The following is a 16,841-nucleotide window of genomic DNA, read 5'->3' on the forward strand; positions in this document are numbered from 1 at the left end:
CATACAACAGCCGGGATTCGCTGGTGGTCACCCACCCAACTACTAACCGGCCGGCGTGTGGCTTAAGTACGGCTGAGCGGACGGGAAGCCCTGTTCTCCACACCCTATGGTCGTATGTACCAGTCACTTAATAAAGGGAGGATATATGTTGCGAGCCTGAGTGCACAATACAGAGGGTGAGCCATCACCCAACATCGCGCAGCGCCGCGCAACCTCAATCCTTTGAAATCCTTCCAATCTAATAGCATGCCACAGCCACTGATCATTGGCTGTCCTCTTCCTAGGCGTAGCCTATCACACCAATGCCTACATTATTTATGCGTCTCCAATTTTCTTTGCCTATTCGTCTCAGATTCTCAACAAGTATTTTTTAAATTTGATTCATGGGTGCCAGATTGTCTTTTAATGAGAATAGTGCTCAAGACACCATACTACGCTATTGTAGTTCCACAGAATCCAAGGTCCTCATGTTTCATTTGCCGACTAATCAGATGATAATCAATCCACTCCAGCGAGCCTGAGACATAGAAGAGATACAAGGCCGTTGGCCGACTTTTCTTTTACCCCCTTAGGCAATTATTACGTAGGCCCTAAGTACCAAAAATAATACTTGTACTCATAGGTCCGTCTGTAGTTCCTTCGTACAGCAAAATAACGCGTCCATCTCCACTTCAACGATTTCTGAGATTATATACTATACGAAGCTAAAAACTAGTCTTCCTAATGACAACTTTGTCAATTTTGGCCTTTCTATTTCAAAGGACTTTTGATGACCATATCTACTATTTAGACTGTGACCCCGAAACTATTTCAGCCCTAGGCGCGAATCAGATCCGGGTCGGGCCGGACCACAAAAGACTTAGCGCATGAAACTTGGCGCATGAAAGGAATTGATCGCCGGATGAATCGCTGATCATTATTTGTCACTTCAAAAAGCTTAGTGCATGAATTTCACTGAATGCACTATTGCTCCAGAGCAGACTGCTGCCATAAGAAAAAGAAATGAGGTTTCTAATTCATGATTTCTTTTTCTTATCCTTCAAACACTGTACATAAGTCCTAGAAGCTACATACAGAGTATTGCAGGCTGAAATAGATGCATCTACCCATGAGGCTCTCATCCCAAGGTTTTTGCGAACCTCTGGCGAACCTGCGGCTAATTCACTCCACCTCCTTGTTTTGTATATGTATATCCAGATCTTACATACTTTCACATTGCATATGCCTTGAAGCTTGCCGTGTTACATCGCATAAACGCCCTAGTTCGTCGGACTTTCGCCCCAGCCTTGCAGCAGGCCACAAGGCTGTGTATGCAGGGCTTGCGGCTCGACCGATGGGGCAGATCAGTAGTACCGTTAGCATTGAGCCAATGATAGCTGAGAGTCAGCCTAGGCCACACCCATCTTGCTCTGAAACACAAGGAGAGCGCCGTGCTCAAAAACCCTGCGCATACAGGCAGTTTGGGGCGAGGAAAAGGATCAGAGAGATTATAGAAGGGGGGGGGGCTACCTCGGGAACTCATAGGGACAAGAGGCCAAAAACAGCTACGAGCCCCGAGTTCATGGAATATGGTCTGTCATAGCTTTAGGGCTCGATATGGACAATGAACTTGATTAAATAATAATAATAATAATAAAGACCCACATAAGCGTTTACAACACTGATACAAATTAATATGCCGTGCCAAAAAGGTACCAGCTGCAATAGCAAAAGGTGTCGCAAGAATGTGCTTTTCTTTTTTTTTATTATTCCCAATATCTATATAATGGAGGTCGGTACCAGATATTATAAGGCTAGGTGCCCTTACGACGGTGAATGTTCCCCAGGTTCAGGAATAAACTATTTGGCTAATATCAAGGCACGAGAAAAGACAAATATTAAATGTCTGTCAAGTGAAAACAACATCCGAAAATCTGAAATCCCCCATCCAATCAACTACCTTGAAAAAATTCTTTTCTCTATGATTATAAGAGCGGTTGCTCAAATGTTGCTACTTGGAAAGGGGCAGGGATATATCTTTGCCATGATGTGAGTCTCTTGCAAACGAAGATGGAGTTTTCAGCATAGGTTGGAACGTAGTCGATCTGTCGTTATAAGTGGTCAGTATGTAGGCTTGACTTAATATTCCAGCAGGACTAACCAAAAAGGAATTGTCCAGCGAGTCTGTATACCAGCGGAGCTTCGTAGATTCGAAGGAAGCGCCGTTGAATTCAGGTAAAAATATTGAAACAAACTGTTTGATGGCATAGAGAGCAGATGGCATATTAATGGGGATGCTGTTTGCCAGGTGTGATTTGTTTGCAGATACTAAGAGGGCTACAGGGGCGGTAGGAGTTAGACAGTTTAAGATTCGGTAAGCCGGACTCGGGAGTGGTCTCATTAAAGTATAATTGCATTTTTTCATCTAGATGGTTATACGGGTAGTTTTCCCATCCCGATCGGGAATTTTCATAGGTCTCACCTGCCAGGCTTACATTTTTGTTTCCGTAAACACTCCGTCGCATGCCATCAGTGCCGTATTGAATAATTGATTGGAATCTGTCTATTTGCCGGAATTCGCTTGGAGTTGGAAATCGACAGCCAATGATCAGTGGATCTAGCAAGCTAGTGGATGAGAAGGATATCAGAGGATCAAAATGACATGGCACTGAACACCCAGTGAACTGTTTATCAAATCTAAGCCACATCGGCCACATAGTACTCGTTTTGGCTATATAATTGTTATTGTTATTGTTATTATTATTTATTATTTTTTGCTATTTTCCAGTGGGCAATATAGGACAAGACACTTTTTTGGGAGCTAAGCGCCGGCGAGAGCATAACGATATGCAGATATCCGCCAGATGCTCTTGGTCATTGACCATCAACAATCCTCTTTTATTGAAGGAGAAAATATAACCCCTACTGGCCTTGTAGTGATGGAGCTGTCTTTGTTATCGAGAGATGTTTTGGAATGGGCAACACCGGATCAAGACGAACTCCTGCAACAAAAGGGAAGCCGGAGTGATTGAAGAGACTGGGTACACATAGCCAGGTATACGGACAGATGAACTACGACAAATTCTTCACCAAACAGAGATGGCCACAGCAGAAGCTAGTGAGCATTCACAATCGGAGGAGCAAACGGCCACTGAAGAAAGAGTTCCAGCCAGGAGCCACTCATTTCAGCTACCTAAGATGTTCATTGCGTTGAGAACGCTGAAGGGTGGGGTGTGACTGGATGTTACGCCCCTTTGCGTATTTCTAGATCTGAAATTCGGGTTTCCGACCGGAGTGACGTTTGCTAATATAAGTATACAGTCCTGTCTCATCTTTCCCCCACACCGGGCAACCTTTACTCCGCATCAGCTATAACCGAGGGAGAGTTGCCCATACTGGAAAGTACATGCGTGCTACTCTATTAGAGTTGCACTTGTCCCATCACACGACTTCCTGTACATCATCATTCGGACAATTCTGACCGCCGTCAAGCTTTCCCATTCCACCGATCAGCGGTTTATCCCGACGCTTGTCGAGAAATCTCCTCCAATACGGAGTACAGCCGTTAGCTTCAGGCAGAATGTTTTTGTAATTTATAGTCCGCTTATCCTGGAGATGCTGTGCTTGTATGGGGCCTCTCAAAGAGCTCACTTGACATTTCAAGCAAAGCTATACTTCGTGCTTTCTTTCTAATGAATCTACTACCGGGTACGAGCCAGGTTATTGCCGCCCTGGCATTTCTGGGAAGCCTCACATCCGCGACTCTGACTTCGTCTACTAGTTCTTCTACACAGACCGGAGCAACATATCCTAACGGATTCGACATCTCTAAAAGCTGGGGAAACCTCAGCCCCTACAAGGATGGCAACTTCGGTCTACCGAAAGGCGTTCCCCATGGTTGCGAGTTATCACAAGCCCACGTACTCCATCGACATGCTGAGCGTTTCCCAACCTCAGGCTTGCTGAATGTGGATGCGATGAGGAATTTCCATTCAAAACTCGTGAACTACAGCAAGGCCCACCCGAGCAAAGCAATCGGTCGAGGGCCACTGAGATTCTTGAACGATTGGACATATTTGCTTGGAGAAGACCTTCTGCTGGCTAGTGGTGCTGCGACAGAAGATACCGCTGGGGCTGACTTCTGGAGGCGATACGGACGGCTGCTCTACCGTAGTGAACCTGGGGCTGCGGCTTGGGATCCCTCACTGAATAAATATCCTAATGGGACTTCGCGACCCAAACCGGTATTCAGAACTACCTCGCAGTCGAGAATTCTGGAAAGCGCTCGTTGGTGGTTGAGTAAGTCTATCCTTTTGTCATTCTGTTTATTTTATTACATATTAACGCGATCCAAGGTGGCTTCTTTGGAAACATTGGTGCCAACAGCTCCTATTCACAATATGACCTTGTTATCATTCCCGAGGCTGACGGATTTAACAACACATTGGCCTCTAACAAGGTCTGTCCGAGTGATTCTGATGTGGGGTATGTTATAAGCCAGATAAACCTTACCAGGCGTGACTGCATAGAATCAGTATGCTTACACAATCTAGGGATAATACAGCATCTGACTTCATATCCAGATACTCAAAGAAGGCCCTAACCAGGCTATCTACATTCCTCCCTTCAGAATTTAACCTCACTGCTCTGGATGTCCTAGCAATGCAGAACCTCTGTCCATATGAAACCGCCACTCTCGGAACCTCCGCATTCTGCTCCCTATTCACTGAACAGGAATGGCGTGACTATGCATATAGCATCGATCTCAGTTACTATATTGATTACTCCTTCGGCTCCCCTACTGGCCGGGCAGATGGAATTGGATATGTGCTCGAACTTGCCGCACGGCTGCAGTTGAAGTTGATCCACTCCAGTGACACCAGTATCAACTCGACATATGATGACAACACCGCTCAATTCCCTATGGATCAGCCGTTCTACATGGACATGTCTCATGAAAATATCATACTTTCGGTCCTGACGGCCCTCGGGCTGGATCACTTCAAATATGGCCCGCATGGCCTCCGGAGTTCAGTTGACCATGCGATTCCGCACACTTTCCAGCTGGGAAATATGACTCCGTTCGGTGCCCGTTTGGTCTCTGAGATTTGGACATGCCCATATAATACGTCATTCAATGGTCTGAGTTCTACACTTTACACGAACCCTGACCTGTCTACATTCACCAACACGAAGGACTACATCCGATTTGTTTTGAACAATGCACCATTGCCTCTGAGTGGACTGCCTGGTTGTGAGAAACATTCAAAGAATGGGTTTTGTCCGGTCGACACATTTCTTCGTACGGTCCCTTTGTTGAAGAAGGATGCGATGTACCAGTATGCGTGTTTCGGAAATTACTCCATTGATGGACAGGTTGGGAATGGGCAACCCGAGTAGTGTGATGTTTTGTCTTCCACTGCATCGAGAAGTACATAATGACAGGGTCAATTGGTAAAATTCGACACAATCTATGCCATCCATGTTATCCAGTACCATCGATATCAGTCAAGCAGAGACCCCATTTCCAAGTTCCCTGTAGAAGTTTGTCTTGCAGAAGCCAGCAAAATATCATCAACATCAATGAACGCCCTGTCAAAACCAGCCAGGTCCTTCAAATGGACGTCCATTTGTCTCTGGACGTAAGGCACGGAGTTGGTGTATCCCATAGTAGCGACATGAAATATACTGCTCTCGAAGGGTGACGACTGCAAGGCGGTTCCTATGATCTGGCTTGATTCGCCACTAGGCACTGGTTAACATTTTTCAAGAATCAGCAACGAAGATATAAGGTTTGTCGCGAATTGTGCCATGGCATTATCGCGTTAGTACCCTTAGTTCCAACTCTATGTACGTGATCTCATTTCCGCAGCGTGGTAAGCTCATTGATCGTGGTCGGATCCAATACGTACCACCGGGCGCTCCCTAAGATGACAATGCCTCGACGGATAGCAGTCAGGGGATGGTCGTGCCAGGGTTTCGGTCTCGTGAAGAGTTGCAGAAGGTCGACGGGGAAGAGTCCGGCATATCAGCTGAAGATGGATAGCAAATTTCGATGTCTACCTGTGAACATCCGATCGTTTGTGACTATATCCCAGAAAGATAGATGGCCAGGAAATGTGAACTTCGTTGGACTTGCCTGATACATTGATGTATCAAATGTGCCCTGAAGATAGATGGTTGATTTTACTGATCCTTGCACAGTTGACAGCTGGACCTGAAGAGGCTGTGCAAACAGTGCAATGAAGCCAGCCTGGACTGGCACTAGACTGCGGCATATCCTCATCCGGATACCACTTTGGTATCCACATCCAAATCCGCACGGATAGGACCCGGCGTGAACAAAAAATGGATCACCTACGGCGGTAGAAACGTGTTGGCTCTTCCACGGGAATTTCAGTACACGGGCTTGAGCGATGTTTACCAGAATCGAGGTGGAATACAGGCGATGGTAGGCATTCTGCGATTTCCGTTTTCAAGGGTGCACCTGATTTCGAGGGGTTCAAGGCCAACCAAAATGAACACTAACTTACCTATCCTGGCGCGATGAAGGGCTTTTGGTCAGTCAATCATCGTAGTGGCACTCTTAGTTCTGGGTTAATGAGTGATACATGTTTATTTCATAATATCAAATCTTCTATGCATCCAACTTGCTGCTGCTCTGGGCTTAGAGTTTCGACTGATACTGTTGGCCTCTGAGCGCATGTAATTCCTGAACAACCTTTCTTGCCCCAACAATGGCGAAGCATGCCGCAGTCAGGGTTGGATTACACGCATTTTGGGTAGGGATCACACCACAGCCCCCAATGAACAAATTCTCCAGCCGCCAAACCTTGGAGTTCCTGTCAACTATTGAATGTCCGTCATCTTCCTTCCCGGCGCGAGTCGTCCCGCAAATGTGCGTCGCAGCGCCTGGAGCGAGGAACTTCGCCTTCCCACCGGGTAGAAAGTCCCCAAGATCCGCGGCAATGTTTATCATGCTGCCGCGCGAAAAGCTTAAGCAGTCATTCCTTTGATATAAGATCAGTCGAAGTCAATAAAACACTTACTCTTGTACCATAGCTTCCGCACGTTCGGCGTCCTCCTTCCCGATACGATAGTGTATCGTTGGCTTGCATTGGCTTGTCAGAAACCATTGACCCATTATGAGAGTGCCAAAGGGTTAACTTACTTGAGGCATTCCGAAAAGGTCGGTGACCTCTGAGGAGAACTCCACATAGTTATCATACACAGGTTTGACGTATCCAAACCAGCGTAAGTCGAGTATGAGGCGCGGGTCAGTTGAAGTTGGAGCAGAGTTGTAGTGAAATGGATCTTGTTGGATCTGTGTGTGCCAGGGATGCTTCTCAGAAACTGGGATGGTGATCTGCCATGCAGTTCATTAGTGATTTTATAGCGAGAACCTGCGAACTGGACAACCAAAACCACTGTACCTGAGGGGAAGGATCATTAAAAGGGATATGTAAAGGATCATCAGGGAATGTTCTGAAGTGCTCTTTGCACCGTGGATCATTCCAAGCATTCTTTATTATGCCATCTTTTAGCACAACCTGGCCGACAGCCATGGTCTGCTCAGTCAAATATCGTCCCTGCTAGCGATTAGCTACATAATCTTTGAAGAAAGCCAGAAGAACGTACTAAAGCTGGGTAGCCTTTGTGTGGTTGAATTTCTGAATTAAAAAGGATTCCAGCAGTAAGAACAGCGCCAGCACAGATTATGTACTTCTTTGCTTTGGCTAATATAACCTCCCTTGTTAGTAGGTTAATAAGCTCAGCTCCAACGATATGTTTAGATGCCCCATCCATGAGTAGCCTGGTACATTGATGCTGAGCCTTTAATTCAAAGTTCCCACCGCTGTACTTTGGATCTGCAAGATCTCCCAGGATTGTGGCTGAGCCTGTCCATTGTAAATACTCCAAGTTATGTGTACCTCGATGACATGCCAGAGGCAGGTTCACAATCTCTCGATTCTTATGTGCTCGGACGAGAGTATTTTTGACAAGATGATGGCGAATTGAATAATCGAATGCTGTGTCAGTGGTGTGGAAAAGAGCTCTGGCCTGGTTGTATAATGCTCTCCACTCTTGATCGGAGAATAGATCTGACCTTTCAACCGCCGGGTGCTGTTCGGGTGTGGCACAGCTCCAGTAGGAGCCCATGCCTCCAACTTCTCTTATGACAGGAGCAGCTGGCAGACTGTTCAAGTGTAGTTGCTCAGAACTACCATTGTACGATGCAGATTTTGATCGACTGGGATCGATTAGAAATAGTGTCTCAGGGAATGTAAGAACTCACACAACTGACCAAGCAACAGGTTCTGAAGCAGTTGCTGTGCTAACTGGTTCTGATAGTCGACCGAATGCTCCCTTGGCCAAAATTTAGACTAAGTCAGGATTCGATCAGAGTACAACATACCTGAACAGTACTGTAGATATAATTAAGAAGATGTTTATAATAATTGCTGTCATTTCTGACACTTACCTGGTGAAACTGCCGCTACCCCTCTGTACCACAATACTATTTTTCTTGTGATCACCGATCAACTTCGTGCCTCTATCATATGATGTTAGAGATGCGAATTTATTCAAAAAACCAAGTAGTGAGTACTTACTGCTCCCCCATATCCACCATGAGCACATGAATATTCTTGTCCGCATCGGTAATTGTCCTGGCGTATACAGCACCAATAGGACCAGAACCGATTATAAGTACATCCGACTCTAGAATCTTTTGTTCATTGAGACCATTGTGAGTATCCATAGTGCCTAGCCATTAATGTTATGTTGTGTCAAAGATTGCATCTGGAATAGAAAGAACTATAAGTGGTACTTGCTACAAGGTCAGTAAGAGATTTTTATGTCTAGTGTAGACACAGAATTGACATGTTACTGTACTCTTACTCTTCGTAAAATAAGCATGCATTAAATTTAGTTAATCGTCTAATATGCCCTGTCATGATATTACCGTAAGCATGCATAACTATCTTCCCCGGGTCCTAAGGCAGGAGCAGGTGTTGATCAGCCGATGTCCTCTTGTAGTGCCAATACTCACCTGCTCATAAGACTGGACCGGATTTCTCAGCACACTTGGTCTGCGTTTAGAAAATAAATATGTTGTGGTGTGTTGAGTGTAAGTGCTACATTTAATCTGAAACACGCCTGGTTTTTCCTGTCAGATGCCATAGAATTCTAAGTTCCTGTAGGTGTATCGTAGATGCTGCTATATACCTATAGAATGAAATCTGCAGATTTTCACAACCCAAACAGTTCTCTCACCTGTCGTATTGTATCTTCGGGGCCATTTACTACATGCCCAATCGTTCTTTGGTCCATGTAGAGCTCGAAATCATTTCCCCCTTCGTAAATCTTATCCCCAAAGAAATGGATTTCATCGTAAGCCACTCCACTTCTCTCCTCTTCGGCCTCTACATGCCTCAGACAATACGTCTTGTCCCAGCCGACGGGAAAGGCATCGAAACAAGTTTTACCTCCCATTGCATACCTCAAGCCCAGGTTTGAGAATTGTCTCTCCAATGCCTCAATCATTTTCTTCCGGGTCCCGTGGATCTCATCATAGCGGTAGAATTCCTCCATTTCAACATAATTTGCCCCTTGCCCGATGGGTGAAATATTCACGTTACCCTTCCGAAACTCAACAAAGGTGCCTCGCTTGATCGGGATATCCAGGTCCGCGATGTATCGCAGCACCCAGTTGACTAGCTCTTTATACCTCATCTCGCCCACCTGCTCAATGAATGTGGTCCCTGGGAGAGGGGTGCCCATTCTAAAAGCCGTGACACCATTTTCGGGGAAGCAGAAATCGAAGAGGGTGATCACTGGGGTTGACGGAGTGCTGAGTTGCTGCTGCTGTTTTGCAAGAGGTCCACCACTGACGTAGCCGATAGCACATTTCTGGCGAAGCAGGCCGAGGAGTGAGTGCATTTCTTGCGAGGCAACCTGGACAGATTCTCAATTTCATGATCTCTGCAAGTTTAGGAAGAGGATGCGAGTCATATGAAAAGTTCTTGTCGAGTATCAAGCATGTATGACCTAGCCAGATGTGGCACATACCTGTTTTTCTGGGCACAAAGTACCGTCAAGATCAAAGAGGCATATGGTATTCTTCATTGGACGGGCCTCAAGAGGCAGGTGATTATTCTTTGTGTCAGTCATACTGGCTTCTTGTTGATTGTATACAAAAAACGCTTGTCACTGATTTTGGTATTCTGATATCTGATATTCGACATTATACTAGATACATAAGATAATATGATTTATAAATAATTACCAATTCTATGTAAACTTCACCTATTTCTGTCCTTGTATTACTATCTGGTGCCGTGCAAATAAATACCGAGTATAATCAACAATAAGCTATATCAGCAAAGACTGAACTGAGATTATGCTTACTGTATGACATACAGGCAATAACTACTTACTTGATGACAGACCCAAATGGCTACAGAGCTCATTCCATAGCAATGGATTGTTCTCAGGTTTCAGGCAGAGAGTTAATAAAGCTCCAAGACTTCCTTGCGGGTTACCAGCCTTCTGAATCTAAGTCAAGCCTATTGAATTCATTCAAGTTCACAATCACTACACAAGCATAACGCCCGCGAATCTCCAAACCCTTTAATATGAGCAACCTTTCGAGCGAAGAAGTCATGAGACCTACGTTGAACATTCCTGTCGAATTGCAAGCCTCTCTGCTTCATGAGAGAACAGTCACGAACAGCATGGTGCCGGGGCTTCGGCTGGATACCGTACCGCACCGTCAACGCATTCCTACTGCGAGTCAGATAGACTTCCGCGTCAAGTTGCTCCGCAGCCTCCGACAGGGGTGGAAGGGGGACGACACAGAGGCCAAGTTCCTTCAGTTAGTCGACATGATTCAAACCGACGGTTGCGGCTTATTTGGCGGCCTAATCGAAGAAGCCATCTTTGAGAAGCTTGTTACCGCATACGACAAGGTGCAGGTGCAATCCGGCAACAATGCCTTCATGCACTCTTATGTCAACCTCGCAGTCGAGCATAACTTCTTCCTTGGGGGGGAGTATATTGAGGCTTTTAGCCACCCGCTCCTCGTTGCTCTAATCTCCTATCTTCTTGGAGGATCCATCCGCATTGTGGATTTTAGGGGGAAGGACAACAATCCTTTGTCAATCAATGCCCAGGACAACATGCTCCATGTTGATAATACACCTTTCAAAGAAGAATACAAAGTCTTACTCAATTGGAGACGAGGTCAAGTGAAGGGTCCCTCTGGTCAAAACTTCACCTTTCTACCCTGGACTCACAAAGGCAACCGAGATATCCTCGTCGATGCAGAGGGACTGCCCTGGTCTACAGAGAGAGATAGTCTCTTTGTGAGTCATGATGCTATCAACGGTCTATTTGAATTTCAGAAGCAGGTCAAAGGCAGCTCGAGCGTGGTAGAGGCAAAGCATCCCGATCAACCGTTGGCAATCGTCTTTCCAGCAGGAGCGCTTGTCCACCATCGCTATCGGACCGAGGAAGGCGACCCGAGAAGCTGCATTATTACGGCTTTCCATCTATCCAGCAAGCATCCTGGTCAAATTTCGGATCTACCGCCTATCTCTGGCCGGAAGAAGAGTCTCATTGAATTCCTCGTCGGTCATCAAGACGAAAATTCGAACGACGAGCTCTTGGATTTGCTTTCGAGCGAGTCTTCGCGCATTGAGGATAAGCTTAACCAGCTGCTCCAGCCGTCCCATCCGAGCAAGCTCATCGATATAGGGCCTCTTGCTTTGAAGGGCGAGAGACTGATTCAATGGCGCAATGCTATCGTGAGTGCGCCCAGTCCCGTGGTGCACAAATATAACAACAACCTTCGCCTATCAGATGCTGATTTCAGCAACCTCAATGTTCTCACGGAAAGATTGGCGGCAATCATGGATTATGACAAGCACTGCAACTTGCAAATGATTCTATACAAAGATGGACGCGAGGAAATCCGGAAACCAGGCCGCAAGATCATCGGCGAAATGAAGAAGGACAATATCATAGCTCGCCTGAAGCCCTGGACGCCGGAGCTCTGCCCAGGTCCATTTTCAGCGCACGACTTAGTCGATCCGAAGACTCTGAGGATATTCTGCGATGCGGTGGCCGCGCTGGCAAAACACCTAGCTCAAGACCCTAATACTGAGGGTGAAGGCAACGAGCCAGAGCGTATGACGGGCCAAAGGAAAATGTTCATGTCTCTAAGTCGTCTGATGATGGATCTGGGAGAAGCCATCATGAGATGTGAAGGCGTGGAGGCTTTTCTTGCGACCACACTGTTCCTATTCTTGACATCTGAGGAGATTTACTCACATCTAGATGAGTCAGACAAACGTGCCATCCGCTTCATGTTGGTGATTTTCCTCAGAAACTATGTGGCGGCCGTTCTTCTGGTCGAGGCAACTGTATCTTCGCAAAGCTAGGGCAGAAGTGTTGAATTCCATACACGGCCCAGATCATTAATATGTTGGCCGTACGTCTTATGCTGTACGAAGATACGTACGTACAGATATTATGAGAGACGACTAAATCGGGGGACTACAGCTATGCAGCCAACATTCTTTTACTATGGCCACCGCATACATGCATTATGCACTTAGCACTGGTTTCGTCTTTTTGAACTTTTTTCGCAACGATTTTCTTTAGTAGCTAGTTGATGGCCGCCAGAGTGTCTTTTAACAGGTCCTTACATTTGATAGTTTTCTTAATCAAAGTTCTTCCTGTATTCATTCCAAATAGTGCTCAAAAGATCTTTCCGTGGTAGTTGACAAAAAAGCTATTCATTGGCATGCAGACAGTACACAATAGTAAGCTTCACGAAAATAGGTGAGACGGCAAATCATCTGGGAGATTGATAGATTACGTAAGATTGATATTAAAACCCGACACAAAACCCGACATGAAGGCATTCGTATGCTGCTATCTTAAGAGATGCTTAAGCCTCAAGCTCTGTCTCATATTACATGGCACTATTACTTCAAGAAGTGTTTATTCTGCATGATTACTCTGTGGTCTGCATACAAAGAGCTCTTCCAGTGGCGCCAATCCTTGCCTGTCCGGGTGTAAGCATTCTGTATGCGGGTCTTATAGAAACAGACATAATAGATCTGACTGGGCCATGATCGCTGACTTGAACAAGGTAATCTTCGGACACTATTTTGACTAATAATACATGGCATTTAGTGAGTGTACGTAGCATGTGTGTATTATTGTCAAAAACGCACGGTTTTTTGGAAAGCTGACTGGTCATATAAGAGTACCTATATGTTGATATTCTGACCCTCCTCCGATCGCCGGAGTGTTGACTGCTGTAAAGAATTTTCAATAATGGCTCCAAAGAAACTCAAGGACATTGCGCATAGAAGGTTTGATCCCCTCAAAGGTACCTGGGTGCTACTTGCTTCTCCGCAAAAGAACAAGCGACCTCGGCAGTAAGTGCTATTACACTCCTGGCAGTGAAAACTCGCTGAGAAAATTCCAACTCAGAGGTCAAAGAGAGGTTGTGACAGCCAGTGAGAAGCAAGCATATGATCCCAATGTGAGATTTACAAGTGATGTGAATGTTACCAACAGCTGATGATATTGCAGTGCTACTTGTGCCCCGGCAATACTCGAGCTAATGGCATCCGCAACCCCGAATACACGGGCACATTTGCTTTTGAAAATGATTTTAGCACGGTGAGAATGGACGAGGGAGAGTGCCACCAACATACTCCTGAGATAGGTACGTGAAGACGATCTCACTTTAGCTTTGCCTGTTTTAACCGTATTATGCCCCTCTCCAGACGTTGCCCCAGACTTGCTGCGTGTCGAGCCCGTGATCGGTCGATGCTATGTCCTAACATATTCAGCAATTCACCACTACAATATATCCGATATGACGGCCCAAGACGTACTCTGCATCGTTGACGCCTGGACCAGGATCTACTCCAGATACCTTTCTTCTGACAGCCCCCTCAGAATGAGTACAACGAGTGCCGATGACCATGGCCCAAGTTCTCGAGAAGAAACCACTTTGGAAAACACAAACCTCCGGTATATGCACGTGTTTGATAACAATGGGGAAATTGTGGGCTGCTCCAACACTCATCCCCATGGTCAGATTTGGATAACGTCAAGCATGCCAGATGGACCAAGCCAGGAAATTGCACAAATGAGCAGGTATCGTCAATATCACGGTGGAAGGCATATGCTACAAGACTATGTCCGACTGGAGATGGACAAAGAAGAACGTATTGTCTGGCAAAATGATGGATTCCTGGCAGTCTGTCCCTGGTGGGCTGTCTGGCCATACGAAGTTCTCTTATTACCAAAGCGTCAAGTCCGGGGGCTGGTTGACCTCAGCCAGACCGAAAAATTTCAGTTTTCTGAAGCCATACTGCAAGTGGCCAAGCTATACGATAACCTTTTTGAAACAACCTTTCCTTATAGTATGTGAACTGTGTCCACAACACAATGGTTCCAGGGAAAATGCGGGCTAACACGTCTAGTCTCGGCACTTCATCAGGCACCGTTGAATGCCACAGAAGGTGAGTTGGAGAGCAGCTATCTTCATATGCATTTCAGCCCTCCTTTACTTTTCCCTTCCATCAAGAAGTTCTTCGGGGGTTACGAACTATACGCGGAGCCGACACGCGAGATCACACCGGAGACCGCTGCAGCCCGCTTGAGACATTCTGGAGCCCAACTTTTAATGAGTTCATGTAGATCTAAAGCTGTTGGGTCTCAGGCCCAAGAAGAATTCATGCTCATAGGGTCCCCCGGTGAGACCCTTCGCAGTGGTGAGACGTCTTCATGGTGGCGACAAGGGCTGTGAATTTTGAAATGAGTTGGTCCGTGGTTTTACTTTCTACGATGTCCCGAGTATCTAGAGTAGAATCTTCGTTGACCTCAATGCTTTGGAAAGTTGAACGGAAGGTCTTGCATTATAAAATTTTGGATCCTACTCTCTTGATTAGGGGCTACCCTACGTAAACAGCTCACCTTGGCCTATCTGTTTGTTCACGTTGCGCCTAGAATGCAGATGAGAAACGTCTATAAACAAAAGGCGGGTTAGAAGGACCCCTTTTAGCCCGTCGACTCCGGGAATGTGATTTGGGTTGTCAGAGGTTGTTGTTATATCCTAGTGAACGTCAAATATATATCTACAACTGTAGCCAGAAAATACGATCGCTAGTGCATGACGGTTATGTTTATTTCAGATAGAATCAAAGTCAATAAATAGTAACGAAGAGGAATAATATTATTCCTTATCTTCCAGCTTTATAAGTGTTATCCGAAGTATAGTTCCGTTCTTTTCAAGTCATAGAGCGACTATAGACTGAACTCTTCCATTCCCTTCGTCAGAAATTACCGCTATGATACTACTCCCAGCACCGGGAAAAAAAATTACTAGTTTATTTATGGAAACAGTCACAATTTAGAAAGGTAAATGAGCGAAAGCGTCATTTACACATATGTTCAACTCAGTCGGATCATCATGGGGGCTAGTTGGCGCGAACTTTAGCTTTTCTTCTGAAGCTCGTATCATTGAATGTGAAAAGAATTACTCCTGGGTAATCTGAGGGAAAAGTAAGCATGCTCAAGTTTGTGCATTGCTTACAATGCATGCTTACAGCCAGGTTTGATGCATGCTTACACTTTCTGTATCAGCTGTATGATTATGCCACGTACCAGAACATCACCACCCAGTTGTAAATTATCCTGTATTCTGAATGCTTACGATATGACATTATACTCGGAATATCTTGTCTTTGTTAGATCACACACTCTTGCGTAAATCAGCTCATCTGGAATAGAGAGGATTGACAGTGAACCTTTCGGAAAATACACACAATCGGAAGACTATCTTACTATCAACGTCGTTCGTCCTCATTGTCATGAACAGCACGTCTTACCGGTTGCCGTATATATATACGGCGCTGGAATCAAAGTAGAAGGCTCCTATAATTCACGATACAGCATGTCCTTCATAATGGTGACTGCAGCGAACGCCGAGTCACCTTTCACTTGAATCATATTCACTTACCATGCATCTGTCAAAGACTGGATTATTAGTTGCCAAGTAAGGGGCACTGGAAATACAAATCTTGGGTTTCATGACCAACGAGTGGCCTTGAGCTGAGTACAGGAGAATATCGCGTTCTTTGTGGAGATCTCTCAAAACTGACAATTTGCAGACGTCAGATACCATTGACTGCTTATGGCGGAAGATATGGTGGCTTGTTCTGAGCTGCAATCATGCCAAGTGGATGCGTGATAGAAGAGACATCATCGTGGCGTTTCTGAACAAGAGCTGCATGACGCCCTAGTCGCTTCAACTGGTTCCAAAGATGAGGGCTCTCTTGACTGTCTGAGATACATTCCCTATGAGATGAACCGTGTTTTTGCAGCATCTTCCTATGAAATAGGCCACATGGCTAAGGCATTTGGCGGCCTTCAGTAGACCGGAACCTCTTTCCATATTACAGCAGTTTGAGTCTCAAGAACTGTCGTATGGTAGAAGTACCGGTAATAAGTGGCGCCGTTTTTAAAGGAAGCAATCAGATCCCCGAGTATGTGCGAGGCTGGGCTGGTCTGCGAGATTATCTGATATGTATTACAATTCCGTTGGACTGTTATCCTCCCTCATTACTGACAGTAGAGTCAGACTATCTTTTGATGGCCTGATAAAATACTACCCACCACTAACCCCAGGGAGTGATGACAAATTGGAACCACCAATTGAAGGTGTATCAATTTCCAGTCGTGCGGAGTTTGGACGCATCGAACACTTGATGAGCGATTTATCCAACAAAGCTGGTGTTAAGCGCATGGTCTTCAATGCCAATGGCTCATAATTT

At 45.6% G+C, this 16,841-nt stretch overlaps 7 protein-coding genes across 7 annotated transcripts; 3 read left to right on the top strand and 4 right to left on the bottom strand.

The window, feature by feature from the left end:
* Positions 1–1,717: 1,717 nt before the first annotated feature.
* ASPGLDRAFT_52054 (uncharacterized protein) lies at positions 1,718–2,340 on the bottom strand. The gene is made up of 2 exons (XM_022547663.1): positions 2,141–2,340; positions 1,718–2,084 (listed from the first exon to the last, which is right to left on the bottom strand). The coding sequence occupies exons 1-2, from the start codon at positions 2,261–2,263 to the stop codon at positions 1,965–1,967; spliced, it is 243 nt and encodes an 80-aa protein (XP_022396534.1). The 5' UTR covers positions 2,264–2,340; the 3' UTR covers positions 1,718–1,964.
* Positions 2,341–3,671: 1,331 nt separating this feature from the next.
* On the top strand, positions 3,672–5,379 carry ASPGLDRAFT_29398 (histidine phosphatase family protein; the record flags this gene model as incomplete). Its single annotated transcript, XM_022543849.1, has 3 exons — positions 3,672–4,278; positions 4,335–4,464; positions 4,533–5,379. 3 exons carry the CDS (start codon positions 3,672–3,674, stop codon positions 5,377–5,379), a joined length of 1,584 nt encoding a protein of 527 aa, XP_022396535.1.
* Positions 5,380–5,431: 52 nt separating this feature from the next.
* Positions 5,432–5,911, bottom strand: ASPGLDRAFT_914698 (uncharacterized protein). The gene is made up of 2 exons (XM_022550497.1): positions 5,892–5,911; positions 5,432–5,724 (listed from the first exon to the last, which is right to left on the bottom strand). Exon 2 carries the CDS (start codon positions 5,646–5,648, stop codon positions 5,484–5,486), a length of 165 nt encoding a protein of 54 aa, XP_022396536.1. The 5' UTR covers positions 5,649–5,724; positions 5,892–5,911; the 3' UTR covers positions 5,432–5,483.
* Positions 5,912–6,646: 735 nt separating this feature from the next.
* ASPGLDRAFT_61388 (uncharacterized protein) lies at positions 6,647–8,740 on the bottom strand (the record flags this gene model as incomplete). The annotated part of the gene is made up of 9 exons (XM_022548469.1): positions 6,647–6,974; positions 7,029–7,090; positions 7,151–7,345; positions 7,413–7,568; positions 7,618–8,230; positions 8,276–8,346; positions 8,396–8,405; positions 8,462–8,533; positions 8,592–8,740. 9 exons carry the CDS (start codon positions 8,738–8,740, stop codon positions 6,647–6,649), a joined length of 1,656 nt encoding a protein of 551 aa, XP_022396537.1.
* A 331-nt stretch (positions 8,741–9,071) lies between these two features.
* On the bottom strand, positions 9,072–10,224 carry ASPGLDRAFT_52057 (uncharacterized protein). The gene is made up of 2 exons (XM_022547664.1): positions 10,051–10,224; positions 9,072–9,936 (listed from the first exon to the last, which is right to left on the bottom strand). The coding sequence occupies exons 1-2, from the start codon at positions 10,150–10,152 to the stop codon at positions 9,232–9,234; spliced, it is 807 nt and encodes a 268-aa protein (XP_022396538.1). The 5' UTR covers positions 10,153–10,224; the 3' UTR covers positions 9,072–9,231.
* A 319-nt stretch (positions 10,225–10,543) lies between these two features.
* ASPGLDRAFT_52060 (uncharacterized protein) lies at positions 10,544–12,734 on the top strand. Its single transcript, XM_022547665.1, has one exon. It carries the CDS (start codon positions 10,617–10,619, stop codon positions 12,420–12,422), a length of 1,806 nt encoding a protein of 601 aa, XP_022396539.1. The 5' UTR covers positions 10,544–10,616; the 3' UTR covers positions 12,423–12,734.
* A 557-nt stretch (positions 12,735–13,291) lies between these two features.
* On the top strand, positions 13,292–15,256 carry ASPGLDRAFT_52061 (uncharacterized protein). Its single transcript, XM_022547666.1, has 5 exons — positions 13,292–13,430; positions 13,486–13,537; positions 13,588–13,723; positions 13,785–14,429; positions 14,490–15,256. The coding sequence occupies exons 1-5, from the start codon at positions 13,327–13,329 to the stop codon at positions 14,813–14,815; spliced, it is 1,263 nt and encodes a 420-aa protein (XP_022396540.1). The 5' UTR covers positions 13,292–13,326; the 3' UTR covers positions 14,816–15,256.
* Positions 15,257–16,841: the final 1,585 nt, after the last annotated feature.

The sequence above is a fragment of the Aspergillus glaucus genome (genome assembly GCF_001890805.1).
Source record: "Aspergillus glaucus CBS 516.65 unplaced genomic scaffold ASPGLscaffold_27, whole genome shotgun sequence".
In the NCBI taxonomy this organism is placed as follows: domain Eukaryota; kingdom Fungi; phylum Ascomycota; class Eurotiomycetes; order Eurotiales; family Aspergillaceae; genus Aspergillus; species Aspergillus glaucus.